Below are 26,606 nucleotides of genomic sequence, written 5' to 3'. Positions count from 1 at the left end.
TGTGCAGAACCATCAAGGGTTTGTTCTAGCTACATAACCATCAGTGGTTAATTGCAGACTAGCTACAGACTCTTTTTTCTTTCAATACCAAACCCTCAGCAAAGCCTGGGGCATAGAAATATCAAAAGAACCTCTTTTCATAGGCCAGAGAAAAAAAATCTAATTGTAGCTATGTAGATCAGATACACATACCTTATTGGACATGCGCTGGCAGTGATGCTCGGTGGTGTGGATCAGGGTTTGGTCCAGATCAACCATAAGAACCAGCTTCTTGTTCCTGTGGAGTCTCTGCTGGTCCTCTCTGCCCAGCTGCTCCGCTTGCTGTGTTGGGGACATATCACAGAGACCAGGCATTTATAAAAAGGAGGCAATAACTTCAACAAAACTGTCTCTACTACATTGTAAAGTTGAATTCCAACGTCACAGAAGTATTTCTACAAGGTCACATTATCGTCAGAGGAAACTCATCTTCTAGTGCCATGACATCCTGAGCCTCACCTCAGAGCTGACCATCAACTCGGGGACACTGTGCACCATGGAAACGTTCGCCGTGGAGATGTGAGCCTGCTGCCTCCCATTATTACTCTGCATCCTGAAAAAGAGAGAGCGAATCCACTAGTAATGCATCCGCATGAGAGGTACTCTACAGCTAAGAAGCATGCCTATTTTAAAAGTGTGTGAATATGCCAATTGAAATTGTAGCATGGAATGCATGTGTGTGTGGGTGTGTACTTACTGTGTGAGGTCCTGACCACATTCAGCACACAGCCCCTTCATCACGACTGGATGGCTGCATTCTTCTACTCTGACAATCACCCCACTGGAAGAAAAGTGGCACTTGAGACCCTGGCATAACGAGTTTCCCCCATAAAAAGGGCTTTACAATGCAGGTGCCGGATAGAATGGCCACTGGCTCTCCAACATGTGTACATCTATATCTAAACAAACACGTTAATAAACACAACTTCCCCATAAGACTACATTAGTGCCACCATATTGAAAAGCACCAGGGCATAAGCCGTCATCCGTTTCTGAACAACAAAACGACAACTGAATCGACACATTGAAACTTTAAAAACAGAAACAAGGGGTGTCTTCTTCAGCTCTAAGATAATATTTGGCCCTTTTCAGTCAGGGGCGCAACTTAATAAGTGGGGGGGCATCACTTAGATTGTTTTTTTATCCAGTCAGGTAAACACTCAGTCTACCCAACCGCTCTGAAGGCATCTGCATGGTCCTAAAGCAAACCGTTGCCTCGTTTTGTATCACGTTTGCAATTTCACAATGTGTGGCCCGTCCCCAGTGAAAGTCCACCCCTGTTTTCAGTAGTACAGGAATGGTGTCATGTTATTATATTCACAATGTGTTGTTATCAGTTACATAATTGACGGTCTGGCTTGTTACCCAAACTCATAACACCAAAATACTTTCTGAAGCACAAAGTTTTCTGAGTTCTGGTTCCGTCAAAAGCTGGACCAAAAGTGCTCGAGCGTGCAAATTCGACGACTCGATACCATGTGGGTGATGTAATGTGCATACTACAATATGGGGCAAGTTCGTTTGGCGTGTGCTGAATATTTAACTTAAGGACCAATCGAAATGGTCTACTATTAAACCCCGCACTATTATGGCACCGGGACATGCAAAACGAACTCGCCCAATTGACATGATCATTTCAGCTGTTCTAGGGATCGGCGCTCCAGCACACGCACTGAGTTAGGATAGATAGCTACCATTACCACCTATCAGCTAGGCTAGTTAGCAATGCTACTGCGAACGTGGTCTATGAGCAACATCATTAGTTCTCGAACACCGTAAACTACACACAACAGCACAATATAAAAACATTGCTGACAAAGGCAATATGAGCTAAATTAACGTTAGCTAGCTAGCATACTCACCCAGGCGATATGACTTGTCCAAGTAGACAACATAGGTCCTTCACCACTCCAGCTCGGTCCGATTTCAGTTTCTTCTCTGGCAGCCTTTTGGTCTGTTTTGGCGGCTGAGACCCGGCCTCTTTCTCCAGCGGGATGGGAACACATAACGCCAACACCGAGTCCACATTGACGAGGGACCCTGGTTTGACTTTCCATTCCAGCAGCCGCATAGGGCGCGCTGCCATTGGCCAGCGGATCTCTGTCACTTGCGCGGTGGGGCCCTGTGCTGCCCCGCCACCGACGGAGTCAGCGGGCTCCTCCATCGGTTTCGCGCTTCAAATCCCTTTAAACTGTAGGCACAGGTCAAGCAACTATATGTATCCAAATCTCGTGGAATTCGGTTTATTAGAAATTATTGAAACTGCGCTAATAATATAAAAAAAAAAAGCAACGTGCGTTTTGAAAACAGACCGATGGTCCAGTTTCTTTCACTCTTCCCGCCAGTAAACAGGAAACACAAGACTTCAGCGACGACAGTCGGACAGCTTCCGGTGGCTCTGATGACAGAGGACCTCTCTACTTTTAAGTCAATTAAAATACTTTGATCACTGGAACAGTTGTCATCCATATGTTCTGAAATAAACGTGTCAGTTTGAGGTTCATGCATAGCATGTCAAAGAGAAGTCGAAGTTGAGATTATCATGTAAACAAGATGCTAAAGAAATCAAATGGAAGATGCATCATCATGCTGTTTTCTTCCCCTTCAAAGCTCTGGGGATATCCCTTGCTATGCTCTACCTGATATGATGTAAGATGGTGTAACGTATAAATCATGCATCAGCTCCTCCTGATTAGTAGAGTTGCTACCACTGACCTAAAGTCACACTGATAAGGGGCTGATCACAGTAATTCCTACATTGATGTTAATGTAAACAGTTATCTATAATACATATTATTCGGGCTATGCCAGTGATGTGATGGCTGAGGCTGGGAAGGAGGATCACAAATGATCAAGTCAAGACAGAGTCAGTAGTATTTTGCCGTTATCATTGAAAACAACATTGTTTAAATTCCACAGACCGTACTCTGATACCGTAAACCTGACTGTAAACAAGGTTGTACAGAGATTCCACACTTGAATCATTTCTGATACATGTTATGTAATTAGCCACATTAATGAATCATTTATTTACAACGTCCATTTCTGATTCAACCACAAACCACACATGCATTGTTCTGTACATTTGTGATCTAAACTCAAAAAAAGTCATTTTAAAGTATGCTTGGGTTGATTCATTTTGATGCGAGTCAAGTGAGGAATCTTTTCACTGGAGAATCTTCGGTCACGTTCGGACCATTTGTCACGTGATCAATTTCGTGCCACATATGTCCTTAAATCATTTGTAGCCAGTTCAGGAAATCAAGTATGTTCTGAAACGGGAGGAGACAGTTACATTCGAATAGAGGCTATACTTTTTTTTTTTTTTTTACAATTAAATTTTTTTAAACTACATATTAGTGAGAAGAGAGCACAGTGAGTGTATAGGCTGAACATGGCGTGGGAGACCTTCAAAGCAGTGAGTTGAACTGTTTTTTAAAAATGTTATCTTTTCCTTGCCTGGTAACGTTAGGCTAACTAGTTATACTATAGTAACATACTAGCTACACCAAATTAAAATATGCCTGTACATACCTTCAAAATCAACACCTGACATTTAACAGTTTATGCGTGAATGGATTAAATGTCATTAAACAATAATGACTAGGTTAAATGTATGTGTGCGCTATGTATGTTAATGTTGCACAGTATATTGCTAACGTTACACTTTTATTTACATATCCCACTAGCAAGGGTTGGTCTCGTTCCATTAACTAACGTTACTCTCTAACTCACAGGAAATGCGCATGGACATTTGATGCAATGTATAACGTCCATACTAAAATCAGAGGTCGACGTACAAACTCTCTAAACGAGATCAAGAGCTCGTGTGATGTCCCTAATTTTGAGACTGTAGTTTACCCTCCATTAATTATAAGTTGTCACGTGTTTTATTCAATGCCATGGGAAACAGGGTAGAATGAGTAATCGTGTGTGTGCACGTGGTCAGTGCCCTGACATAGAAAGGCTCTATCTATAAATCTACTAGTCTGGAAACAGTTTGTCCTGTGATAGATGGTTAAGGAAAACAACAGCCTGTTCTGGCCTATGGAGAGTGGCCTTGATGCAGAGTCCCCAACACCAGTCTCCATGTTATTCAATTTAACATAGTAACATGCAGTTTGTTTTTCTCTACTTTTCTATGGCTGAAGGTGTTTCCCAGCATGTCTACTGTGACTAGAAAAAACAGTGGATTAGTTTTAAGTTGATGCTTCAAAGTGACACTAATTGTGGTGTTTTTGTCATTCTGTAGTTAAGGTTGTGTTGGCCTCATTTGGCCCTGCTGCGAAGATGTCCCCACCCACATCCACAACTGTACAGATCCTTCAGCTCACAAAGGTACGATACTAACTACATCTTGTCTGAGACGATGGCCAAGCTTCTGTTCCTGTGGTGTCTGTCAGCTTGATGTACAAGTACACCACCTAGGCAGGAAGCAGAACTATACATGCAGTTAGTCAAACACTGTAACCTTCCAGAAAACAACATCGAAAGAAATGTACACACACTGTTGCTGAAATGCCCATGTCTTCTCCTGTCAGGCCAGGGAAGAGCCGAGGGTTGTTCAGGAAGATGTTTCTGGGCGTGGCGGTGAGTGTTCCCGCGGTGGTGGGGGTCCAGTACGCCTTTGCGGAACCTCGAGAGAGACGGAAGATGAAGATCTTGGTGAAGGGAGTCGGTCGCTTCTGTAGGTGGGTCTCATCCTTTTTGCATGTGGTCAAATGTTTTGAATAATTTCCTTTTTTGAGTTACTCAAACCATGTCCCTCTCTCTGTCCCTACAGGTCTATATATGTAGGACTCTATATCTCAGTAGATTATTGGTGGACCTCCAATGTGACGTTACGTTGCATGGACGAGGTAAGTTTGACAGAATATATATTGGGTGCGTTCCTCTGCCCAGGTGTTGCTGACGAATGCCAGATCTTAGAACGTCTGGATCGGTATTTTAAGTATCCGCTAACCACATGTGTTATAGCGATCTGGTGCCTGACAGCACAGTCAATGCCGTGGCACGCAGCCATTGGTTGATGCATGCAGCGTCTGAGCAGGGGAATGTGACCATTATGAATTGTGACAGACCTATGTGTCTGTGTATGTCTGCTAAACAATGGTGTGAGTCTGAAACGATCTCGGTAGTTCAATCCCATCTTCCCCTCTGTGTTGCCAGAGCAGCTCATCATTCATGGCAGGGATGTCATTGTGCCACCAAAGGGCGGCAGACAGCATGGTGGCGGGAGCGGTGCAGAACGGCGGGATATATGTTAAACTTGGACAGGGACTGTGTGCTTTCAACCACCTGCTGCCTCCTGAGTATGTCAAGACACTGCATGTCCTGGAGGATAAGGCTCTTAACAGGAGATACAAGGAGGTAAGACCTGCAGTATTTGTCTTGTCAAACATTGACGAGTAGTTAATGAAGCAATAAGTAGTGCAAGTGATGGGGGAGCCATGCTTATAGTTGTCACGGCTTTGAATGCCTCTTGGCCATTCATAATGTGAGGCTAGAACTGGCAATTCTATCATTTACAATGAAAAGTGTTGAGAAACATTCTTACATGAAATGATCTGTCACGTTCTACCAGGTAGACTCTCTGTTCAGAGAGGACTTCAACACTACTCCAGACAGGATGTTTAAGAAGTTTAACTATGAGCCCATCGCAGCAGCCAGTCTGGCTCAGGTCCACAAGGCAGAGCTGCAGGACGGGACTCCTGTTGCTGTCAAAGTGGGTTCAGGTTAACTGTACAACACATTCAGCCACAGTTAATGGTTTACTGTGTGTGATTTGCTCTCTTAAATAGGTGTCACCTCAACCTGATTAAACCAAACGGAACACTTTGGTTAAACCAGGCTAGATATCACTCCTTATTCTGAATATTAACCTCTCTCTCTTCTCCAGGTGCAGTACATAGACCTCAGGGATCGGTTTGACGGTGACATCAGGACTCTGGAGATCCTACTGGACGTTATAAAGTTCATGCACCCCAGCTTCGGCTTCAGATGGGTCCTCAAAGTAAGGGCTTAAACTTGTCTGCTAATTTGGTCGAAAAAGCTTATTTTTTTTGTGTGTGACCTTATCAGATAATATCTCGCAGAGCATGATTAGATAGACATGGTCCCCTAATCTAACCTAACGTTGGCATTCTCTGACGATATTAGGACTTGAAGGGGACATTGGCTCAGGAGCTGGACTTTGAGAATGAGGCCAGGAACTCTGAGAGGTGTGCAGAGGAACTGAAACACTTCAAATTTGTCGTCGTGCCAAAGGTTTACTGGGACCAAACCAGCAAGGTGAGACCCAGATCTATTCACTGCTGTGAATTACAATGGCTGTGTTCAAATAGGCAGCTCATTTCAGATTTTCTTTTTTTTCTCCCACTGTCTTTAGACCAATGACAGATCTTTTAACATCACTCTTTTTCAGAGCTGATCTGATTGGTCAAAAGATCAATTAGTGAGAAAAAAAATATCAGTATTGGGCTGCCTGTCTAAACACAGCCTTTGATACCTTTTTTGACCACTTTTGTATTATTGTACTGTAATAAACAAACCATTTTCCTTTAGAGAGTGTTGACTGCAGAGTTCTGTGAAGGCTGCAAAATCAACAATGTGGAAGAAATCAAAAGACAAGGACTTAGCTTGAGAGATGTAAGTACCGATCGTGACACCGTAGAGCAGCCTTTGTCTATGCTCATTAGTACTCGGATAAGCATATAAACCGTTGTTTTTTCAGACTGCTGACAAGTTGATCCGTACGTTTGCAGAGCAGATATTTTACACAGGCTTCATTCACGCTGACCCTCACCCCGGCAACGGTAGGTCAGGGGCTTGTTTACAGTTTCTGCTGAACTCTAACTTGTATCAGGGCAGTTTCCAAGAGGTTTTTCCAGATATATAAAAAGTTAAGTCGAGTTGATAACAAATAACTAACTGTTCAACAATATTTGCTAAAAATGACTTGGTGACCTTGAGTGCATGTTCTGTACCATGTCACAGTGCTTGTGAGAAGAGGTCCAGACAAGAAGGCAGAGCTAGTACTGTTGGATCATGGTCTGTATGAATACCTCAGTGAAATGTAAGATTTAAGCTATAATCATAAGCCATTTAGCAGACACTTTTCTCCAAAGCAACTCAGTGGTGTGGATATGCTTTAGAACCTACAACCTTGCAATGTAATCAATATTTTTTTTAATTGTACAGCTATGTATGTATGTATATTGTATGTTATACTATCACCTAACCTTTGACCCTGTAGTGACAGGGTAGCGCTGTGTAAACTGTGGCGGTCCATAGTCCTGAGAGACGACACTGCTATGAAGAAGTACTCCAACAGCCTGGGGGTCAAAGGTGAGAGGACAACTAATCATTTCAAACAGAAGTCCTATGCCTTAAACAAATCCAGTCTCACAACAGACTAATAAAATGCTTATAATATCCTGATTCCTATCCAATCAGACTACTTCATCTTCTGTGAGATGCTGCTGCAGCGGCCAATCAACATGCGGGAGCTGGGCCTGTCCAACATCCTGAGTCGTGAAGAGACATCCTATATGAGGGACATGGCTGTCAATCACTTTGACAACATCATGGCCGTTCTTAAGTCCATGCCACGCCCCATGCTGCTGGTGTTCAGGAACATCAACACGGTCCGCAGCATCAACATCACACTAGGAGCTCCGGTGGACAGATACTGTGTCATGGCCAAGAGGTTAGTAGTACCAGGCTGGGAGCTACGGTGGACAGATACTGTGTCATGGCCAAGAGGTTAGTAGTACCAGGCTGGGAGCTCCGGTGGACAGATACTGTGTCATGGCCAAGAGGTTAGTAGTACCAGGCTGGGAGCTCCGGTGGACAGATACTGTGTCATGGCCAAGAGGTTAGTAGTACCAGGCTGGGAGCTCCGGTGGACAGATACTGTGTCATGGCCAAGAGGTTAGTAGTACCAGGCTGGGAGCTCCGGTGGACAGATACTGTGTCATGGCCAAGAGGTTAGTAGTATCAGGCTGGGAGCTCCGGTGGACAGATACTGTGTCATGGCCAAGAGGTTAGTAGTACCAGGCTGGGAGCTCCGGTGGACAGATACTGTGTCATGGCCAAGAGGTTAGTAGTACCAGGCTGGGAGCTCCGGTGGACAGATACTGTGTCATGGCCAAGAGGTTAGTAGTATCAGGCTGGGAGCTCCGGTGGACAGATACTGTGTCATGGCCAAGAGGTAGGTAGTACCAGGCTGGGCGCTCCGGTAGACAGATACTGTGTCATGGCTTTAGAGGCGAACAGACGACTGTTTCAAATAGTAGCAGTTGTAGATACTTACTAACCTGTTGTCCTGTCTCCAGCGCTGTGCAAGGCTGGGGGCGGCTCTGGGCAGAGAGGCCGGGAGTTCTTCCCAGGTTCAGGGTGTTCCGATGGGTGTGGACCTCCTGGGAGAGCCTCAAATTCGAGTGTGCCCTGAGGTAACGAATCATCCTCAACACTATACACTCAGTAACCACATTTCCATCCAGTTTTTGAGTAAAATCATACGGTATAAAAAAAATCATAATCATGACAGCTGTGATGGAAACGGGAAGTTTCGGTACAATTTTACGAATGCCGACGGTAAGATTAATATGTCAGAAATGCCTTTATGCACAAATATAACATGGAAGTAAATTTGGAGTCGCGTGTGATGGTGTGGTCTTCTCACTACGACTGGGGAAAGCATGCAGTTTATTAGGCTACAGATGAGAACTTATATCACAGGGCGGTGAAAGTGCAGTGATCTTGATGCTCCTTTCCTATAAATATTGAGGGTCTTATTCTGATGACATGATGCTTGACTGCAGTTTGACAAATCCCAATATTCTCACATTTATCCATAATGTAGACTAGCCTACCCGCACTGTATCTAAGAGCGCAAGTGTCAACACGTCTCCTAGGTCTCACCCCGCTTTGCCTCCAGATCTCCCTGGATTCTTCAGGGGCATGAAAACATTGCTCAATTGGTATCAAAGGACCTAACGTGTGCCAGGAAAACATTCCCCACCAGCCTGTACCGTTGACACCAGGTAGGATTGGGCCATGGACTCATGCTGCTTACGCCAAATCCTGACTCTGCCATCAGCATGACGCAACAGGAATCGGGATTCATCGGACCAGGATGTTTTTCCACTCCTCAAGTGTCCAGTGTTGGTGATGGCGTGCCCACTGGAGCCGCTACTTGTTTGTAGCTGATAGGAGTGGAACCTGGTGAGGTCCTCTGCTGCATTGTGACAAGGACCAATGAGTTGTGTGTTCAGAGATGCCTTTCTGCACACCGCTGTTATTTACCTGCTTGTTAGCGTGCACAATTCTTGCCACTCTCCTTCGACCTCTCAAGCAGTTTTTTGCCCACAGAACTGCCACTGACTGGATGTTTTGTTTGTCGCACCGTTCTCTGTAAACCCTAGCTAGACCAAGGTTTCCCTGTACTCGGTCCTCAGGACTCCAGGGGGGCTGCACGATTTGGTTTTTGCCCTAGCACTACACAGCTGATTTCAAATAATCAAGCTTTGATCATTTGAATCAGCTGTGTAGTGTTGGGACAAAAACATGCAGCCCTTAGGGTCCCGAGGACTGATTTTGTTCGGAGATGCTGGAACCGGTATCCCTGGCACTGATCATACCACACTCGGTCACTCGTTTTGCCCACTCTTAACGTTCAAACAGTAACTGGATGCCTGCTTTTATATAGCAAGCCACGGCCACGTCTGTCTGTAGGAGCAAACCATTTTCTGTACCTAATAAGCTGGCCACTGCATGTATAGGAGTAGACCCAACTGGGTAGGTCTTGCTCCAGACATTACCCAAAATACATCAGCATTTTTTGTTCCTACAAGATTGCCTAAAACATTAATTAAAATCATTATCTTCCCAGGTCAGAAATGGCGACGATGCGTCTGACACGATACCTGCTATCCCTGTTGTCTTACTTTAACCTCATATCTCTGGATGAGGAAGTCTACCAATACCTGAAGTAAAGGCTGCATACCTGAGACTGACTCCTGATTGAAGCTCAAGAAATGCAACCCGTTTGACAGGAAGATAACTAAGTAGTTTAATATGATAGTTGTCAGTTGGGCTGCTACAATGGTGCTATGCATTTGACACATCTAGAGTACATGTCAAATCTGCTTTGGCAGGATGTGTAGACTTTAAAGATATGACTCGTCTTAGTCAGGGAAAAAGCACCAAATACAGCTCCAAGCCAAAGACTTGACTCGCCAGGAGTCATGGTATTGAGGAGCGCTGTCTCAATGCATCCAAGGAATGTCAACTGGCATGACATTAACATACTTTAATGATTATGTGAACCGTTTATTTGACCTTGTTCACTGGGGATGAATGATTGCAGTATGTGTAGGTAAAAAGCCTGAAGTGATTCCTTTTAGCCAAGATTCTTGCTGTTGCCATAAAGATTTATGAAGGAGCAATCTGACTAGAATGAGTGTCAGCCTTTTCAGATTTATATCAAATCTTATTAATAGCACATGTTTAGTCACAGAACATTCCAGATTTTTTCTTGTTGCATTACCTGGATAATAGGGTTTATAGATGCTGAGATTACTTTTACTGCAAGCATGTAGTTTGGTCAAGTCAAATGTTCATCCCTTTTTAGGAAATATTTGGTTCTCACTCAAGCACCCACCTAATGTATAAAATGCTAACTGCTAATGCTGCTGAAGAAATACCTTTTAAAATTGTATTCTACTTTAAATAAAATGCCCGCCTCCCCTTGGAATTCTTTCTCTTGTAAATAATGCATTGATGTCCATGATAGATATACATGTTACAGGTGTAGATCTCAAATTATTTGAACCTAAAAGACCAAGCTGATTATAAAGGCAATGTTCAATCCACTTTTTTTTTAATAAAGTTTACTTACAAAATTGATTCAACGCATAAGTTTCCATACAGAACATAGATTCCAAAAAGCCATTTCATATAAAACAGATGGAAGATCCTGGGTCTCACACGTAGTCAAAGATGCTGCTCTCAGAAATGAGCAGTCACCCTGTCAACCTCAAGGAGATCATCCAAGATCTGAAACGGAAAGAAATACTTAATTCAAACATCTCATAACTAATAGTGATTTGGACCACAAATGATTAAGATGGGGACGATACATTAAGATGCTAGTTTTGTAGAGAACTAATAATACTCACTATATCAGAGGTGGTGCCAATCTTCTTGGCCAGCTCACTGCGCTCCATGGTGCTGAGGTACAGGTACTTGTTGAGCAGCTCTCCATCCAGAATGTTCCGCACCGCGTTCTGGAGCTGCCGCCGGTCAGCATGCAGCATCCTGGAGGACAAGATCCAAAAACAGACTAAAACTATCCAAAGTGTCAGCTTTAAATTAAAAAAAAAAGCCAATCGAAAGCTTAAAGTATTTAAGTGTTGCCTGCTTTAGAGGCATGGGGAGAATGATAACCACAACAGTTATCAGTGACCTTTGTGGTAAGTTACCTGAATGCCTTGGGGTTTAACCCTGCGTGGTGTGGCAGCATGGTGGTGAGAGCATTCTGCAACATCAGCAATCTGCGGTAGGTCTTCTCCTGCATGGGCAGCAGCAGCCCGATGCCGCCATCCAGAGTGGCTGTAGGGAGGGAAGAAGAGAAATTACTGCTAAAGCTCCTCTAAATACAATTTTTTTTAGCTACTGACAATATCATGTTCATCCTTCTGAGAACATTATACCAAGAGGAGCATTTGATCAGGCCTACTGAAGCAAGATTTTCAACAGACAACCCTTCACAGCTTCTTCTACCCTGTATCGGTCAATACAAAATCTCAAAGTCAAAATTGTGTCCTACCAAACCATGTGATGTGCTTGTTGTCCCAGGCCAGGGTCTTCTTGGTGGCTGTGTCCAGTGCCCCTCGACAGGGCATCCTCCAGAAGGCGTTGACATGAGCTCCCACGTTGAAGTCTGCCCTCCTCAGCAGACGCATGCCCCCGAAACTCTCCTTAGCTACAGCAGGACGCAAAGTACCAGTTCAGTGATCATGACACGGAGCTGCAATTTGTCATCACACATGACCTCGGCCTTTATTTGATATTGTGATGTTTGTGGGACAGTATTACCCCGTTTACGTTATCACTTACCTTCAGGCAGATACATGTACACCGATATGTTCTGATCTCGGTCGGACACTGAAACAGAAAATAAGTTTACTTTGAGAGGTCTAGGCATATATAGGCTCCATCCAAAGAGTTAACCAGGATAACACTACCAGGCTAACTACCAAAGTTATATAAACCTTACCCAAGAATCCCAGCTGGTTGTTATCCACCATAAACTCTACACTGTAGACCTCCAGAGGCTTGGCGTCCTGGGGAACCAAACACAGAAACAAAACCATTAAGACAGGGGTCCCAAATTACATTCAGCCATGGGCTGATTTTTCCTTGAGCGATGGTCGGGGGCCAGAACATACAGTAGTTAAATCATTTGTACATTAAATTGACCACAAGAATCCAAAACAGAACATATTTGACAAAGACAGAATCATTTCTAACCTTGGGATATGATCAGATATGCCTCTTTATAAGTAAGAATACTTGGAAAAAGATTTCCTAAATTAAAATCACTGAGCTCATATCCTGGTGATTTTACAGTCTTTCCAAGAACAAAAATGTGCAATTAATTAATTAATTTTATATATATATATATATATATATATATATACATACATACATACATACACACACACATACATTAAGATGCTAGTTACATTAAGATGCTCCAAATGCCTGGAGGTACCACATTCATCTGTACAAACAATAGCACGCAAGTATAAACACCATGGGACCACGCAGCCGTCATACCGCTCAGGAAGGAGACACATTTTGTCTCCTAGAGATGAACGTACTTTTGTGCGAAAAGTGCAAATCAATCCCAGAACAACAGCAAAGGACCTTGTGAAGATGCTGGAGGAAACAGGTACAAAAGTATCTATCCACAGTAAAACGAGTCCTATATCGACATAACCTGAAAGGCTGCTCAAGGAAGAAGCCACTGCTCCAAAACCACCATAAAAAAAAGCCAGACTACGGTTTGCAAATGCACATGGGTACAAAGATCGTACTTTTTGGAGAAATGTCCTCTGGTCTGATGAAACAAAAATAGAACTGTTTGGCCATAATGACCATGGTTATGTTTGGAGGAAAAAGGGGGAGGCTTGCAAGCCGAAGAACACCATCCCAACCGTGAAGCACGGGGGTGGCAGAATCATGTTGTGGGGGTGTTTTGCTGCAGGAGGGACTGGTGCACTTCACAAAATAGATGGCAGCATGAGGCAGGAAAATTATGTGGATAGATTGAAGCAACATCTCAAGACATCAGTCAGGAAATTAAAACTTGGTCGCAAATGGGTCTTTCAAATGGACAATGACACCAAGCATACCTCCATAGTTGTGGCAAAATAGCTTAAGGACAACAAAGTCAAGGTATTGGAGTGGCCACCACAAAGCCCTGACCTCAATCCTATAGAAAAAGTGTGTGCGAGCAAGGAGGCTCTGTCAGGCGGAATGGGCCAAAATTCACCCAATTTATTATGGAAGCATGTGGAAGGCTACCCGAAACGTAAGACCCAAGTTAAACAATTTAAAGGCAATGCTACCAAATACTAATTGAGTGTATGTAAACTTCTGACCCACTGGGAATGTGATGAAAGAAATAAAAGCTGAAATAAATCACTCTACTATTATTCTGACATTCTTAAAATTAAGTGGTGATCCTAACTGACCTAAGACAGGGAATTTTTACTTTGATTAAATGTCAGAAATTGTGAAACTGCGTTTAAATGTATTTGGCTAAGGTGTATGTAAACATCCGACTTCAACTGTATACATATATGTATGTATGCATGTATGCATACACACAAAAAAAGGACACCCTTTCAATGAGTGGATTTGGCTATTTCAGCCACACCCGTTGCATCAAATCGAGCATGCCGCCATGCAATCTCCAAAGACGAACATTGGCAGTAGAACGGCCTTACTGAAGAGCTCACTGACTTTCAATGTGGCACCGTCATAGGATGTCACCTTTCCAACAAGTCAGTTCATTACATTTCTTCCCTGCTGGAGCTGCCCGGTCAACTGTAAGTGCTGTTATTGTGAAGTGGAAACGTTGAGAAGCAACAACGGCTCAGCTACAAAGTGGTAGGCCACACAAGCTCATAGAATGGGACCGGCGAGTGCTGAAGTATGCAGCACGTAAAAATCGCCTGTCCTTGGTTGCAACACTCACAACAGAGTTCCAAACTGCCTCTGGAAAAAACATCAGCACAAGAACTGTTCATCGGGAGCTTCATGAAATGGGTTTTCATGGCCGAGCAGCCGCACACAAGCCTAAGATCACAATACGCAATGCCAAGGGTCGGCTGGAGTAGCGTAAAGCTCGTCGCCATGGGACTCTGGAGCAGTGGAAACGCAGTCTCTGTAGTGTTGAATCACATTTCACCATCTGACAGTCCGACAGACGAATTCTGGTTTGGCGGAATCCAGGAGAAGGCTACCTGCCCAAATGCATAGTGCCAACTCTAAGTTTGGTTAAATGGTCTGGGGTTTTTCATGGTTCGGCCTAGGCCTCTTAGTTCCAGTGAAGGGAAATCTTAACGCTACAGCATACAATGACATTCTAGGTGATTCTGTGCTTCCAACTTTGTGGCAACAGTTTGGGGAAGGCCCTTTCCTGTTTCAGCATGACAATGCCCCTGTGCACAAAGCGAGATCTATACAGAAATGGCTTGTTGAGATCAGTGTGAAAGAACCACTGGCCTTAACCCCATCGAACAACTTTGGGATGAATTGAAACGCCGACTGCGAGCCAGGCCTAATCGCCCAGCATCAGTGCCCGACCTCACTAATGCTCTTGTGGCTGAATGGAAGCAAATCCCCACAACATTGTTCCAACATCTAGTGGAAAGCCTTCCCAGAAGAGTGGAGCAGCAAAGGGGGGGACCAACTCCACACTTGGGGGAGGGCAAATCAAATCACCCACGGGCCGAATTTAGCCTAATGAGGAACCCTGCATTAAGAGAAGAGTCCCTTAAGACTCAGAACACTGGCATGAAGAACGGCCCTGATCATTTAATCATCCCCTCCAGCACAGCACTGCTCTCTAGAAGATAAACTCAACACACAAAAAATGCTGGGATCCCACAGGGGAACAATGCTTTCTTTCAGTGCTTTCTCACAGTGCTTTCTTACATCCCCGATGAGGTTTCTGTTCATGGATGAACAGTTAAAACCATAAACAACAAACTAACATAGAACAAAACCACTCAGAGAATGATCAGAGAGTCAGAAGATGCTAAATCACGTGCCACTTAAACACAATACTTTGAGTTGGTTTGACATCTCCCCTGTGTTACTACTTAAGTAGTCCTGTAGCCTTGCTGTCTTACCCTGCTAATTAGCGAAAGAGTCTTACTCTCAGGCTGGTATCTGAGCAGAGAGATGCTCTTCATGACGTCAGCTGCCACGATAAAGTTCTTGATGCTAAACATCTGGTGGATGTAAAGCTGGGTGTCGATGAAGGCCATGCCTGTCAGGTCATTGTCCTTCAGGCTCCACAGAAAGATCTAGACAGAGAGAAGAATAGACAGATGCATCGATCACAACCAGGACTTTGTCTCAGGGTTACAGGAGAGATTGTGATCCTTAAAAAGGGCTTTCTGACCAGTTCTTATAATAAATGGCTAATTTAATATAAAAAATACACTCGAGTGCAACATGTTGGCCACACAATGAAAACAATGTTAATCGGAACAGAATTATATTGAGAGGTGGGTGGGAAATACATCTAGATTGGGATATCTGTAGCGGTATAGTCAGAGATGGGTCTGTCACCTTCTGTCCGATGGCAGAGACTAGGTATCCGCTGCAGTGACACAGAGCTGTGACCGGTCCCTTCTGCTCCTTCTCATACAGAACCTTGAATTTGTTCTTCGTCAGGGGCTGACCAGGTTCCGGGACCACCTCAATCACATCCAGGATCAGGATCTGGACAACAGTAGAGAGAGAAATAAGTCCACACTAAAATCAACATTATGATTTCAAAAAGCATCATCTGTCTGTCGGACTCCGTAATAGGTCCTGAGTTTCCCGACTAGGACAAACTCTTGACCCTACTTTAGACTACAACTTACAGCACATAACTAGGGCCCAAAAGCTATTCCTGGCTCTAGTCTGCAGTCAGAGTAGTGTTGGTGACTCACCCGGCCCCTACAGGTGACCTCCTCCCCCTGCATGAGACAAGTCCCAGCAGCTATGTATCCCTTCAGCCCAGACACCGTCTCCTGACTCCTCAACGCCACTGTCTTCATACACGTCACATGTTCCCACTCCTCCAGGTCAATCCTGACCAATATCAGAGAGAGGGAGGTCAGAACAGACACCCACTAATACGCCCTAGATGCTTAAATATAAAAGATAGCCATATGCATCAGCTCTATAATGAACATCCCTCATGTTAGAGGCCACGCTGCAGTAGCTACAGTTGTTACCGTGTGTTAGGGATGGCCTCCCAGCTGACAGGAGATATGAGCTGAATGGAGAAATTCTCCTGCTGAGGAGGAATGTAGCGCTCGTCTGAAGAGACACACAACACAAAGGAATTTGAATGGCGGAAGAATGAGCGAAGTATTAAACCAATGAGAAAGTGATGTGCACATCATGGAGACTAATGCATATACTGGTCCCACCTCTGTCTATGGTCTCAAACTCCTTCTCCTCTCCGGTCATTCTGGGGATGCGAGTGCAGGGGTCCTTCACGCTGGTGCACACTGCATACACCTTGGACTCCACATGGTAGGACACATAGTGAACGGTGCACCTCAGAGGAATCTTCCTGACTGGCCAGGGGGCGTCATACGACAGGTACGTGGGTAGAACACTGATCCTCAGCTCGCCCTGCTTGTTGAAGTAGAGGAAACCTTTGGGGCAGTTGATGTTGTGGAAGGGGGAGAAGGAGTCGATTGGTCCGTCGATTGTCATGGGGTGGAGCCTCAACGCCCCCCGTGATGTCACCAGCATCCAGTGAGGGGAGGGGCCACAGATGAACACCTGACACACAAACAAGAAAACATCATGAGAACCCACAGAACTACAGTATAGATATATAAAGTCTGTGTGGACAGCAGTGCCTCTCCTTCAAGATGTATCCGGCAGGGAACCTGAGTATCTTTACCCATGATGTAGATATAGTCCTGTAGGAAGAGAACCTCTTACCCCAGAGTAACCGGAGATGTCCTCAAAGTATCTGAACCTGGCCACACGACCTTTGACCACCACTGGCCCCTCCTCGCTGGGACCAGCCTGTCCTTCAGCCTTCTTATCTTTCTTCACCTTCGACTTCTTCTCCCGGAAGTTGATGTTGTGGGGCATCTGAGACGAGACAGGAGAACAGTTGGAAGACATAAATGATCAGTGTTGAATGGACATTTTAAGACTGGTTTCCTAGACACAGATTAGTCCTAAAAAGTTGACTAAACTTTGCTTGTCCAATGGCCTTGCTCTTCTTACCTTCTTGAAGCGGACCTTCAGGTTGCTCTGAGCCTGCTGCTGGTCATATGGGAATGCTTCATAGATCAGAAGCTCCTGTTCAACATGGACCTGAGGAAAGAAACGCAACATAAAACCTTAGATCTATCTAAAGCAATTTCCCAAATTGAGATCAATGAAGTACCACTGCTACATATTCTGGTGTTGTCATTCTACTATAATACCTGTACTGAAAACTCACCAGGAGGTAGGGTCTGCAGTGGTTGTTGCCGAGTGACACCAGGGCCACTTCTTTGACCAATGGGATCTCTCCCTGTCGTGTCACTTCCTCCTTTTTCCCCTCCCCCTGGGCTGCTGATTGGCCGGCGGAGCTGTCAACCAACACTCTCTGGCCAACAGGGAAGTTCTTGACCAGGAACACCAGTCTCCAGTCAGGTAGCTGGTAGATCTAGACAACAGGAGGATGTTGTTTTACTATTAGCTCTGTCCTGTAGAAAATGTTCACCTGTCGGTTGTGGTGACACTCGTTGCTATGGCCACTGAGTTCTTGTGAATTTCTGAACATAAGTTTAAAGTCCTCAGGCTTTTATCCAACCTCTAAATGGCACCATAGTATAAATGTTGGCATTAAACAGTATTAGAATTGTAACAGCCATGTAAATTAAGTCAACTAAATGATTATGATACAATACAAAAAGTGTATTGATACAACAAATATTAAAATTGTGCTGATAAAATAGAGACATTGATCCTAACCTCCATGACACCGTTCTCGCGGACCATCATGCACCAGTGTGTAGGTTCAGCTCGTCCCGACCTCCCCTCGGACCCCCCACCCAGGGCCCCAGAGGGGCGGTAGCCGGGGTGGGACTCGTCCTTGGTGGGGGTGATTCCTGCTGGGTTACAGTCTCCATATAACATCTCCTCCTCATCATCCACCGTGTTACTAAAGAGGAGACATGGAAGAGAGAGCTGTACTAATAAACTCTGAGGTGAGACAGTGCTTCCACTGTCTAAAGAAACAAGGTGCAGCCCAAAAACGTAGTGTACATGGGGACAGCTGGCGTATCTTTCATTCTTCAGTTCAAAACAATCTACTTTATTCAAAGACATATGATTGGCTCTTACCTGAGATCCTGTATGATGGTCTCAGTCTCTGATTGGCTCTTGAACATGGTGTCTTGATCCTTGGTGTGACAGGTCTGCTTGTTCTCTGTGGTAAACATCCCGCTGACGTCACGGAACGTACACAGAGTAATCCCTCGGGGTTGCTGCACGGGGAGACAGAGAGTCACCGGTCTGAGAATCTGATTTTTCACTTATCCATCGGGTTGTAATACTGCCTGGCTTAGTAGTACAGTACAGGATATGACCGTGACTCACAGCAGCTATCTGTGGTTTCTGCAGGGCCAGGCGGTGGGTCTTGCCCATGTAGGAGTCGGTCTTCAGGACGAACATGGTGACCACTCCGTCTGCCGTCATGATGACCACATAGGGGTCCGCTACGGAGCACTGCACTATGGGAGAACCGAGGTCCACCGGGATGAAGTGCAGCTGGGTCACTGGAAAGAACAATCAATCAAATGCATTTCTGAAACCATTTTTACAGCAACAGTTGTCACAAAGTACTTTCCAGTCAGTGAAAGAGTACAAGTGAGCGGTAGGGACACAGAGTATTAGGGATTAGTTTCTTATTTTATTGAAAGATGGACAGATCTCTCTACCTCCTTCCAGTAGCCGTATGCCCATGGGGGAGACCTGGATGATATATTTGTTGTCTCCGATGTTCCCAGCGAACACAGTGGGCCCCTGGGTGGCGAAACCACTGGTGTCCAGCTCCATGATCTCCTGGCCCGTCTGCAGGATCTAGAGAACCACACAGGAGGGGTTCCAGTTACCTTCAATAGACCTCAATCATTACTCTTAATTAACATTACAGACTCAATCTAAAGATGCTGGAGCTCCGTAGGGGAGGAAAAAGCTCCCTTTCAGACTGCTGTGTAGAGCAGAGTGTGTCTCGGGGTGCAGTGTGTACTGTGTAGAGATGAGGTGGCAGGTGTGGGTGTACCATGGTGGAGTCCTCTCTACTGAGAATCAGGAAGCCATGTTTTTTCTTGTCGCCCTCCACTGGCGCAGGCTCCGGCTTCTCCTCCGCCTCCTCAGGGGTCTCACCCTCTTCCTCCGTTGCCGGAGGCTTGTCTTTCTTCTTGCCTTTCTCCTTCATCTCATTGGAGATGACAGTCCACATGTCATGGCAACCTGGCAGCTCAAAGGTGGTGACCACCTGGGGACGGATGCTCCTCTGGAAGGGCCACACAAAACAGTCATCAATAGTCGCAGAACAATGGCAAGAGGGAAAAACTGGATCATCAACTCTCATAGCTGACTCTGAAAATAGCAGCTCTTCACATTGTTTTCCGGCAGCTACTTCTAACGCGCCACAAACAATCAGTGGTCTTTCTCTGTAGCACCGTCACTGAACCTGAGGTAGATGGGCCTCGCCACCACAGGTCTTAGCACAGTGCAGCCACACACATGCACAGAAATACAGAGACCGGTTGAGGAGAGTTTTTACCTGAAGCACGGACAGACCCCCGTTCTTCCCAAAGCCAGAACACACCACTATCTCCAGGTCAGGTTCTGGGTTGGTCTGGAACTGTGGACACAGAAACACCAGAGACAGGGCTTAGTGCGTCTTACTGTTAGCATAGCAACAGCTTGAGAAAATAACTTGGTACAGGTATTGGATATTAAATCAGTGCTTTCACAAATACAACACAACCATGATGGACATCATGACTGGAGGTTAGAAACCTCTTTTGCGAATGAAAAGTACCTCTTCAGAGAGGAAGGCTGGCTCCCCCATGGACGCACCAGCACATGGTCCGATGTTCAATATGCTGTCACACACCTGGAAGCAAATACAGGAAAACCATATTGTAAAGTCTGCAATAACCAAGACTAGAATATGAATAATGAACTGATGAAGCTTCTACTGGGGTAACAAGGGGTCCTACCTCAAAGGAGTAGGTGGCCAACTGAGTGCCAGACGCCACTTCGCTCCCGTACACCTCAATTTCATCCACCTCATCAGGCAGTTGGTTCTTACCAGCTGGACAGAGAACATGGGAGGAAACACGTTATTTATAAATATAAAAACGTTTTACAGGTGACCATATCACCTCAGTTAGTTCCATACATATGTAAAGGCTAATATGCAAGACACAACCAAGACATTGTAATACATAGCCTAGTGGTTAGAGCGTTGGGCCAGTAACCGAAAGGTTGCTAGATTGAATCCCCGAGCTGACAAGGTAAAAATCTGTCGTTCTGCCCCTGAACAAGGCAGTTAACCCCACTGTTCCTAGGCCGTCATTGCAAATAAGAATTTGTTCTTAACTGACTTGCCTAGTTAAATAAATAAAATACAATACCTGTCAAGTTGGTAGAGGAATCAATTCTCTTCTTTTTACTGGGAGGTTCCTCCTGGAATGATCAAATTCAAGTTAATTCTGCAATTTATATCAGAATACAGACATAGAAATGTGTATCAGCAACTCATTTAGCATTTATGTAGACAAAATGGACACTGTGCCGGTAGGTAGCCTAGCGGTTAGATCGTTGGACCAGCAACTGAAAGGACACTGTCTCGAACACCTGTGCCGGATTTTTTTATTTTATCTGTCGATGTGCCCTTGAGCAAAGCACTTAACCCTAATTTGCTCTAGGGGCACCGTACTACTATAGCTGACCCTGTAAAACAAAATTTCACTGCACCTATCCAGTGTGTGTGACAATAAAACATCTTATTTTTTCAGGGGTGAACGATAATATGCGACATCATCACATATTAAGTGGCATATTTCCACATCTGCTAGTCAAAGACCAGTCACAACAGCAGTTGAAGTGCTAAAAATCTGTTTATATGTGGAACACGAGCACAGAAGAGGGGCAGCGACCGCTACTTGTTTTTGAAACATCCTCTTTTGGTGACATTTACAACTGACTACATTTTGAAGCTCAATTTGATCAACTTTGCCTTGACTAAAATCTATAAAATCTTTACATTTTTGACAGAATCACTCACAGCAATATGCCACAGGGACCAGACTGAGGAGAATATCTACATAGGAACTAAAATCAAACCAATTCACCTGCTTCTCCTCATCGGTCTCCTCTTCCTTCCCTTTGTCCTCCTCCGCTGGTGGTTTCTCTGGATTCTCCTGGTACTTCTCTGTGTATTTCAGCAAGAGGCTGTTTCCCAGCCGGGACCCCAGGAACAGATACCCAGGCTCCATGGTCATCATCTAGGGAGAAGAGACGGGGGTGAGGAGGAGGAGGAGAAGAGACGGGGGTGAGGAGGAGGAGGAGAAGAGACGGGGGTGAGGAGGAGGAGGAGAAGAGACGGGGGTGAGGAGGAGGAGGAGAAGAGACGGGGGTGAGGAGGAGGAGGAGAAGAGACGGGGGTGAGGAGGAGGAGGAGAAGAGACGGGGGTGAGGAGGAGGAGGAGAAGAGACGGGGGTGAGGAGGAGGAGAAGAGACGGGGGTGAGGAGGAGAAGAGACGGGGGTGAGGAGGAGAAGAGACGGGGGTGAGGAGGAGAAGAGACGGGGGTGAGGAGGAGAAGAGACGGGGGTGAGGAGGAGGAGGAGAAGAGACGGGGGTGAGGAGGAGGAGGAGAGACGGGGGTGAGGAGGAGGAGGAGAAGAGACAGGGGTGAGGAGGAGGAGGAGAAGAGACAGGGGTGAGGAGGAGGAGAAGAGACAGGGGTGAGGAGGAGGAGAAGAGACAGGGGTGAGGAGGAGGAGAAGAGACAGGGGTGAGAGGTGGGGAACCTCTATGCTTCCACAGCTCCTCCATGACCAGTTCTCTCTTGGCCAACCATTGGCAGCAGACTGAGAATATCACTGCACTGCATTCTTCACACATAAGTGAGTCTGTGTGTGTATATACCACCCCTTCTATGCCAACAACTCTCTCTCTCTTCCCAGCTTGCTGTATCCTACTTACACATGTGGTGAGGACGCTGGCAGCAGCCTTGTCAAAGTGGAAGGCCCGGACACTTCTCATGCCATCAGTGATCAGGGTCAACACATAGCTGAGGAGAGAGGACAGGCAGTCAAAGCATGACTCTTACAAGGCTATGAAAAAATACAATGCCATTCTAGCTGTTGCTACACAATGCCGTTATTGCTACTATGCCACACAAATTTGAGGGCACAAAAAATAGCTTTAACACGGTCTAATAAAGCAGTTATGGCTAATAAATATACACTGAACAAAAATATAAAAAACGCAACATGTAAAGTGTTGGTGCCATGTTTCACGAACTGAAATAAAAGATCCCAGAAATGTTCCATATGCACAAAAAGATTATTTCCCTCAAATTGTGCACAAATGTGTTTTCATCTCTGTTAGTGAACATTTCTCCTTCGCCAAGAGAATTCATCCACCTTACAGGTGTGGCATATCAAGAAGCTGATTAAACAGCATGATCATTACACAGGTGCACCTTGTGCTGGGGACAATAAAACACCACTAAAATGTGCAGTTGCGTCACACAACACAATAGGGCCTAATTTATTTATTTTAATTGACTAATTTCCTTATATGAACTGCAACTCAGTAAAACCATAGAAATTGTTGCATGTTGCGTTAATTTTTTTGTTCAGCATACATAGCTAATAAATTCCATCACAACTGTTACGGGCTCTATTCCTTCACAACTGTTGTGGGCTCTACTCACATCTCTCCTCCCTTTAGAGAGATGACCATCTTATCAGAGCCGATGAAGGTGGACTGTGAACAATCTAGTGTGATCTTCACCTCCTCCTGTATACCTGAAACACCAACGATTTATCAACCTTATTAGAATACATAATAAAGGCTTTTACATGCTTACAACATGTTATAAAGATTTATATCTGCAGGTATATTGCAGTGTAAGAGTTAAATTACTTTCCTAGGCATGGTATAAATGTCTTAAGAATATTAAATAGACTGAATGGCTTTCTTTTCCATATGCAGAGTGAGCTTGAGAACACTGATGTAGGTGTACTATTGTCCTCAGTCAGTACTTACGCAGGGGGAAGGCGGTGGTCCCAGTGGTCTGTGTGTTGAGTGACACTCCATATGGAGGAACACTCTGGTTGAGGTATAAAAGGGAGTTGACAGCAAACACCACCACACCACCTAGAAACACCACACCACCAGTCATATGATCTAGAAACTGATCATACAAGTCTCTTCATATGCAACTCAGAATATAAGAACCCAAAAATGGAGTGAGTGATTACCAATGGGCTTGGGCACAGCCATGACCTGTGTGCAGTCAAAGGGCAGGTTGCTGAGGGACCAGATGACAGGGTGAACCTTCTGCATGATGTTGAGAGAGATGGCTACGATACTGCAGGTGTCCTGTCTCACTGCTACACGCCTGGAGGAGGAGGACATGGTCAGACTAGAGCTGCACACCACAATATTACCAGTAATAAACAGGTTTGAACAAGACATGGCTAAGTTCCTAGCCTTCTTCACGTTAACTCGTCAGCAGACTTTTGTTTATGGGGGTGGTCTCAGACAGACAGACGGAACAGAGAGGAGGACAGGTGCCGTTGTGGTGTACTGACCCAGGCCATGTCTGGTTGGGCTCATACAGGATGAGCAGTGTGGGTTCATAGTAACCGTGGAGGAACTTCATATCAACAATGTTCAGAAGCTTCTCATCCAGCTCACGGACATCGATGATGTAGCTGGGAAGAAAGCTGGACTTGGGCCTTAAATCAGTGGTAAAATAAAACATGAGTCAAGATGACTGATAAGAAATCATCAAATGCAAAACTCCTCAAAGAACAGTTACTACAACTCAAGAGCGCATTCTATGGGTATCCTAAATATCACTACGAGGTGCTATGATTTTAGGACTCTCTGGAAAAACAGTGGCAAATGTTACCGAGTGGTCTATCCTAACTAAATAAATCAAATGACGAAATGAAATATGCCTACATACCCTTCCACTACTCCCTCCTGTTCATCAGTAAGCGTGTCCTTTCTGAATGGCAGCACCACCAGCTGGGTGCCATACACCAGCATCACAGCACAGCGGTTCTCTGGGTCCACACGGACCATGGGGATGTGCAGGTTCTGGACAAACCCATCCTGGAGACAGAAAAATTATGGAATAAGATACAACCTTTTCATATATGCTCATCTTAATAGTAATTTGCAGATTATGTCTTTGAATGTTTTTCAAGCACAGTTCATTTCCTCTTACCCTCAGCTCTGGCTCCTCAAAGAAGTGAAGGGAGAGAGTCTTCAGATCATGTGTTCCTGGATCATACTCCACCACTGACAGCTGGAGTAAACAAAACCAGGACACTGTAAACAGCAGTCAGAGACATTTTCTAGGACAGGTTGCTTGCACCTACTACATAGCTACTGCCACATGGTAATTGATAACATTGAAATGTAAAGAATAAGTAGGCTAAAGAAACCTGGAAAATGAAAGCTGTGAGTTTAAGATTAGCAAAACAATCAATCTAGACTCAGGTACCTTAGCATCTTTGAAGCTGAGCAGGAGAGCATCTCTGTTGGCTCCTACCAGCTGAACAGAGGCCATGGACATGACGTTACCGAACAGGGAGAAACAAGCCACCTGCTCAAGCTTCTCCTTACGACTCTTGACATCTGCAGAGGACAAGGAAAAGATCAAGACTATGTCAAAGAAGAAATCAGATGTCAGAGACAGTTTGTCAGAGACTAATGTTGGCAAGTGCATGTCTGAGGAAGGCTGACAACATAATAATAGCATACAGTGTGGTTCACTAGTCTCTCTAGAGTCTAGACTGACAGGTTGCCTCCCACAATGTTGCCAATGTTCCAACAGTATAGTGCTTTTGCCCCAGGTCTGGGATTAGCTGCTCATTGACCAAAACGTTGCTAGATTGCAAGGCAGTTTTGGACATACCTGGTGATTTGTCTGTCTTTGAAGCATTCTGAAATATGAAGACAAAGATGTAAATAAATAAACTGGATGTCATGAAGGAAAAAAACACTCCCCACGACCGGTAGCTACAATTTCTTTATCTGACTGTAATTTTGATCAGTGATTGAGGAACGAAAGACGACCACGGCTAAAAGCTACTTTACCTCCACATCGTGAATGATCCTGTAGACGTAAAGCTGAGATGTTCCAGCGACGACCAGGTTCTTCTCCTCGTTGGAGATGAAGTTGCAGTAGACAGAAAACTCGATGGCGGTGGGGGAGTGGGCTTGGCGGTACACGGCATACATCCTGCAAGCAGCACACCCTAAGCACATTAACGTTACAGCAGAGTTAATAGCTACATATGAATCTGAATACGCATTATATTAGAAGACACGTCTAAGGATATTGCACCAGTACTACTTAGTTAGAAAAAAATATCAAAGTTAGCTAAACATATTGGTGTCAGGCTTAAATACAATCCAGGGTTGATTGTTAGCAAGCTAGCTAGCACAGTGGCTCGCCTCTCTGCGAACGTTACTTGCCTGGCTCGTTGCGGGACGAAGCAAACGTTACCTTATTTGGGAGAATACTGGCTATATTCTTTTTCTATTTAGTTGGGTAGCTAGCTAGAGTTTTAAAATAACGTTAGCTAGCTAGTTGGCATAGCCGTTTGGCTCACTTGCCAATGGTCCACTAGCGTCGGTTAGCTGGATAGCTTGCTTGCTAACGTGCTTCAAGCAGGTGTTCAGATTTATCACATAAACCTACCTATTACGAACAAGCTACGATAGTTTCCAGTTTGGGTCTTGCCTTTCTCACTTTTATTACAGCATAATTCAGTTCACAAAAATAGTGTGGTTAAGCAATGACTGTAGCTATACATTTATTAAAGGCTGAAATTATTTTCATTCAAACATTTCCCAGGCTGCCATTCGACCCAAATGCGCAGCTAAACTGAATTCGTCAAGAAAAAGCAACCACGCAATAACAGTTCCTATCTTCATTGAAAGAATGTGTGTACGACTCCAATCTCACCCTTGTTGCAGTTGTG

General features: G+C 44.8%; 3 protein-coding genes across 7 annotated transcripts in view; 1 reads left to right on the top strand and 2 right to left on the bottom strand.

The window, feature by feature from the left end:
- LOC115175756 (RNA polymerase II subunit A C-terminal domain phosphatase) overlaps nt 1-2,398 on the bottom strand; it is a 112,045-nt gene extending 109,647 nt beyond the window's left edge. For both annotated transcript variants that reach the window (XM_029735237.1, XM_029735238.1), the window contains exons 1-4: nt 1,902-2,398; nt 737-820; nt 499-592; nt 193-321 (exon numbers count right to left, since the gene is read on the bottom strand). In XM_029735237.1, coding sequence (XP_029591097.1) covers nt 193-321; nt 499-592; nt 737-820; nt 1,902-2,203 — 609 coding nt within the window. In that variant the 5' untranslated portion in view covers nt 2,204-2,398. The remainder of the gene's footprint in view (nt 1-192; nt 322-498; nt 593-736; nt 821-1,901) is intronic.
- Nucleotides 2,399-3,237: 839 nt separating this feature from the next.
- Nucleotides 3,238-10,798, top strand: LOC115175757 (uncharacterized aarF domain-containing protein kinase 5). The gene is made up of 15 exons (XM_029735239.1): nt 3,238-3,457; nt 4,292-4,377; nt 4,581-4,730; nt 4,823-4,898; nt 5,209-5,409; nt 5,624-5,764; nt 5,939-6,052; nt 6,199-6,330; nt 6,604-6,687; nt 6,773-6,854; nt 7,036-7,114; nt 7,295-7,386; nt 7,495-7,747; nt 8,376-8,492; nt 9,935-10,798. Exons 1-15 carry the CDS (start codon nt 3,434-3,436, stop codon nt 10,035-10,037), a joined length of 1,734 nt encoding a protein of 577 aa, XP_029591099.1. The 5' UTR covers nt 3,238-3,433; the 3' UTR covers nt 10,038-10,798.
- A 109-nt stretch (nt 10,799-10,907) lies between these two features.
- On the bottom strand, nt 10,908-26,454 carry LOC115175753 (cleavage and polyadenylation specificity factor subunit 1-like). 4 transcript variants are annotated; one of them, XM_029735232.1, is made up of 35 exons: nt 26,324-26,454; nt 25,717-25,877; nt 25,535-25,562; nt 25,121-25,254; nt 24,842-24,922; nt 24,578-24,726; nt 24,198-24,344; nt 23,865-24,004; nt 23,650-23,760; nt 23,315-23,408; nt 22,579-22,666; nt 21,723-21,875; nt 21,003-21,054; nt 20,586-20,680; nt 20,405-20,479; nt 20,144-20,224; nt 19,637-19,870; nt 19,293-19,434; nt 18,952-19,130; nt 18,697-18,839; nt 18,325-18,514; nt 17,810-18,016; nt 17,590-17,679; nt 17,296-17,451; nt 16,770-17,130; nt 16,572-16,656; nt 16,284-16,425; nt 15,916-16,068; nt 15,471-15,647; nt 12,323-12,389; nt 12,163-12,210; nt 11,873-12,028; nt 11,526-11,655; nt 11,223-11,361; nt 10,908-11,100 (listed from the first exon to the last, which is right to left on the bottom strand). In XM_029735232.1, exons 2-35 carry the CDS (start codon nt 25,858-25,860, stop codon nt 11,053-11,055), a joined length of 4,419 nt encoding a protein of 1,472 aa, XP_029591092.1. In that variant the 5' UTR covers nt 25,861-25,877; nt 26,324-26,454; the 3' UTR covers nt 10,908-11,052. The 4 variants fall into 4 exon arrangements, with proteins under 4 accessions (XP_029591092.1, XP_029591094.1, XP_029591093.1 ...); XM_029735234.1 differs by having other exon boundaries at nt 25,717-25,861; nt 26,324-26,406; XM_029735233.1 differs by lacking the exon at nt 26,324-26,454 and adding an exon at nt 26,098-26,305.
- Between the last annotated feature and the right edge of the window lie 152 nt (nt 26,455-26,606).

The sequence above is a fragment of the Salmo trutta genome, chromosome 36 (assembly GCF_901001165.1).
Source record: "Salmo trutta chromosome 36, fSalTru1.1, whole genome shotgun sequence".
Taxonomy (NCBI): Eukaryota; Metazoa; Chordata; class Actinopteri; order Salmoniformes; family Salmonidae; genus Salmo; species Salmo trutta.
The sequence above is the reverse complement of the archived record's forward strand: the minus strand, read 5'-3'. Positions and strand labels throughout refer to the sequence as shown.

Excerpts from the sequence above, each read along its gene's own strand:
- LOC115175757 (XM_029735239.1), top strand. The coding sequence starts at position 3,434 with ATGGCGTGGGAGACCTTCAAAGCA. Across the intron at positions 4,378-4,580 it reads AGATCCTTCAGCTCACAAAG|GCCAGGGAAGAGCCGAGGGT; the intron begins GTACGATACTAA and ends TTCTCCTGTCAG. Across the intron at positions 7,115-7,294 it reads TATGAATACCTCAGTGAAAT|TGACAGGGTAGCGCTGTGTA; the intron begins GTAAGATTTAAG and ends TTGACCCTGTAG.
- LOC115175753 (XM_029735232.1), bottom strand. The coding sequence starts at position 25,860 with ATGTATGCCGTGTACCGCCAAGCCCACTCCCCCACCGCCATCGAGTTT. Across the intron at positions 17,680-17,809 it reads ACTGCAGACCCTACCTCCTG|GTCCATGTTGAACAGGAGCT; the intron begins GTGAGTTTTCAG and ends TTCTTTCCTCAG. Across the intron at positions 12,211-12,322 it reads CAACCAGCTGGGATTCTTGG|TGTCCGACCGAGATCAGAAC; the intron begins GTAAGGTTTATA and ends TTTCTGTTTCAG.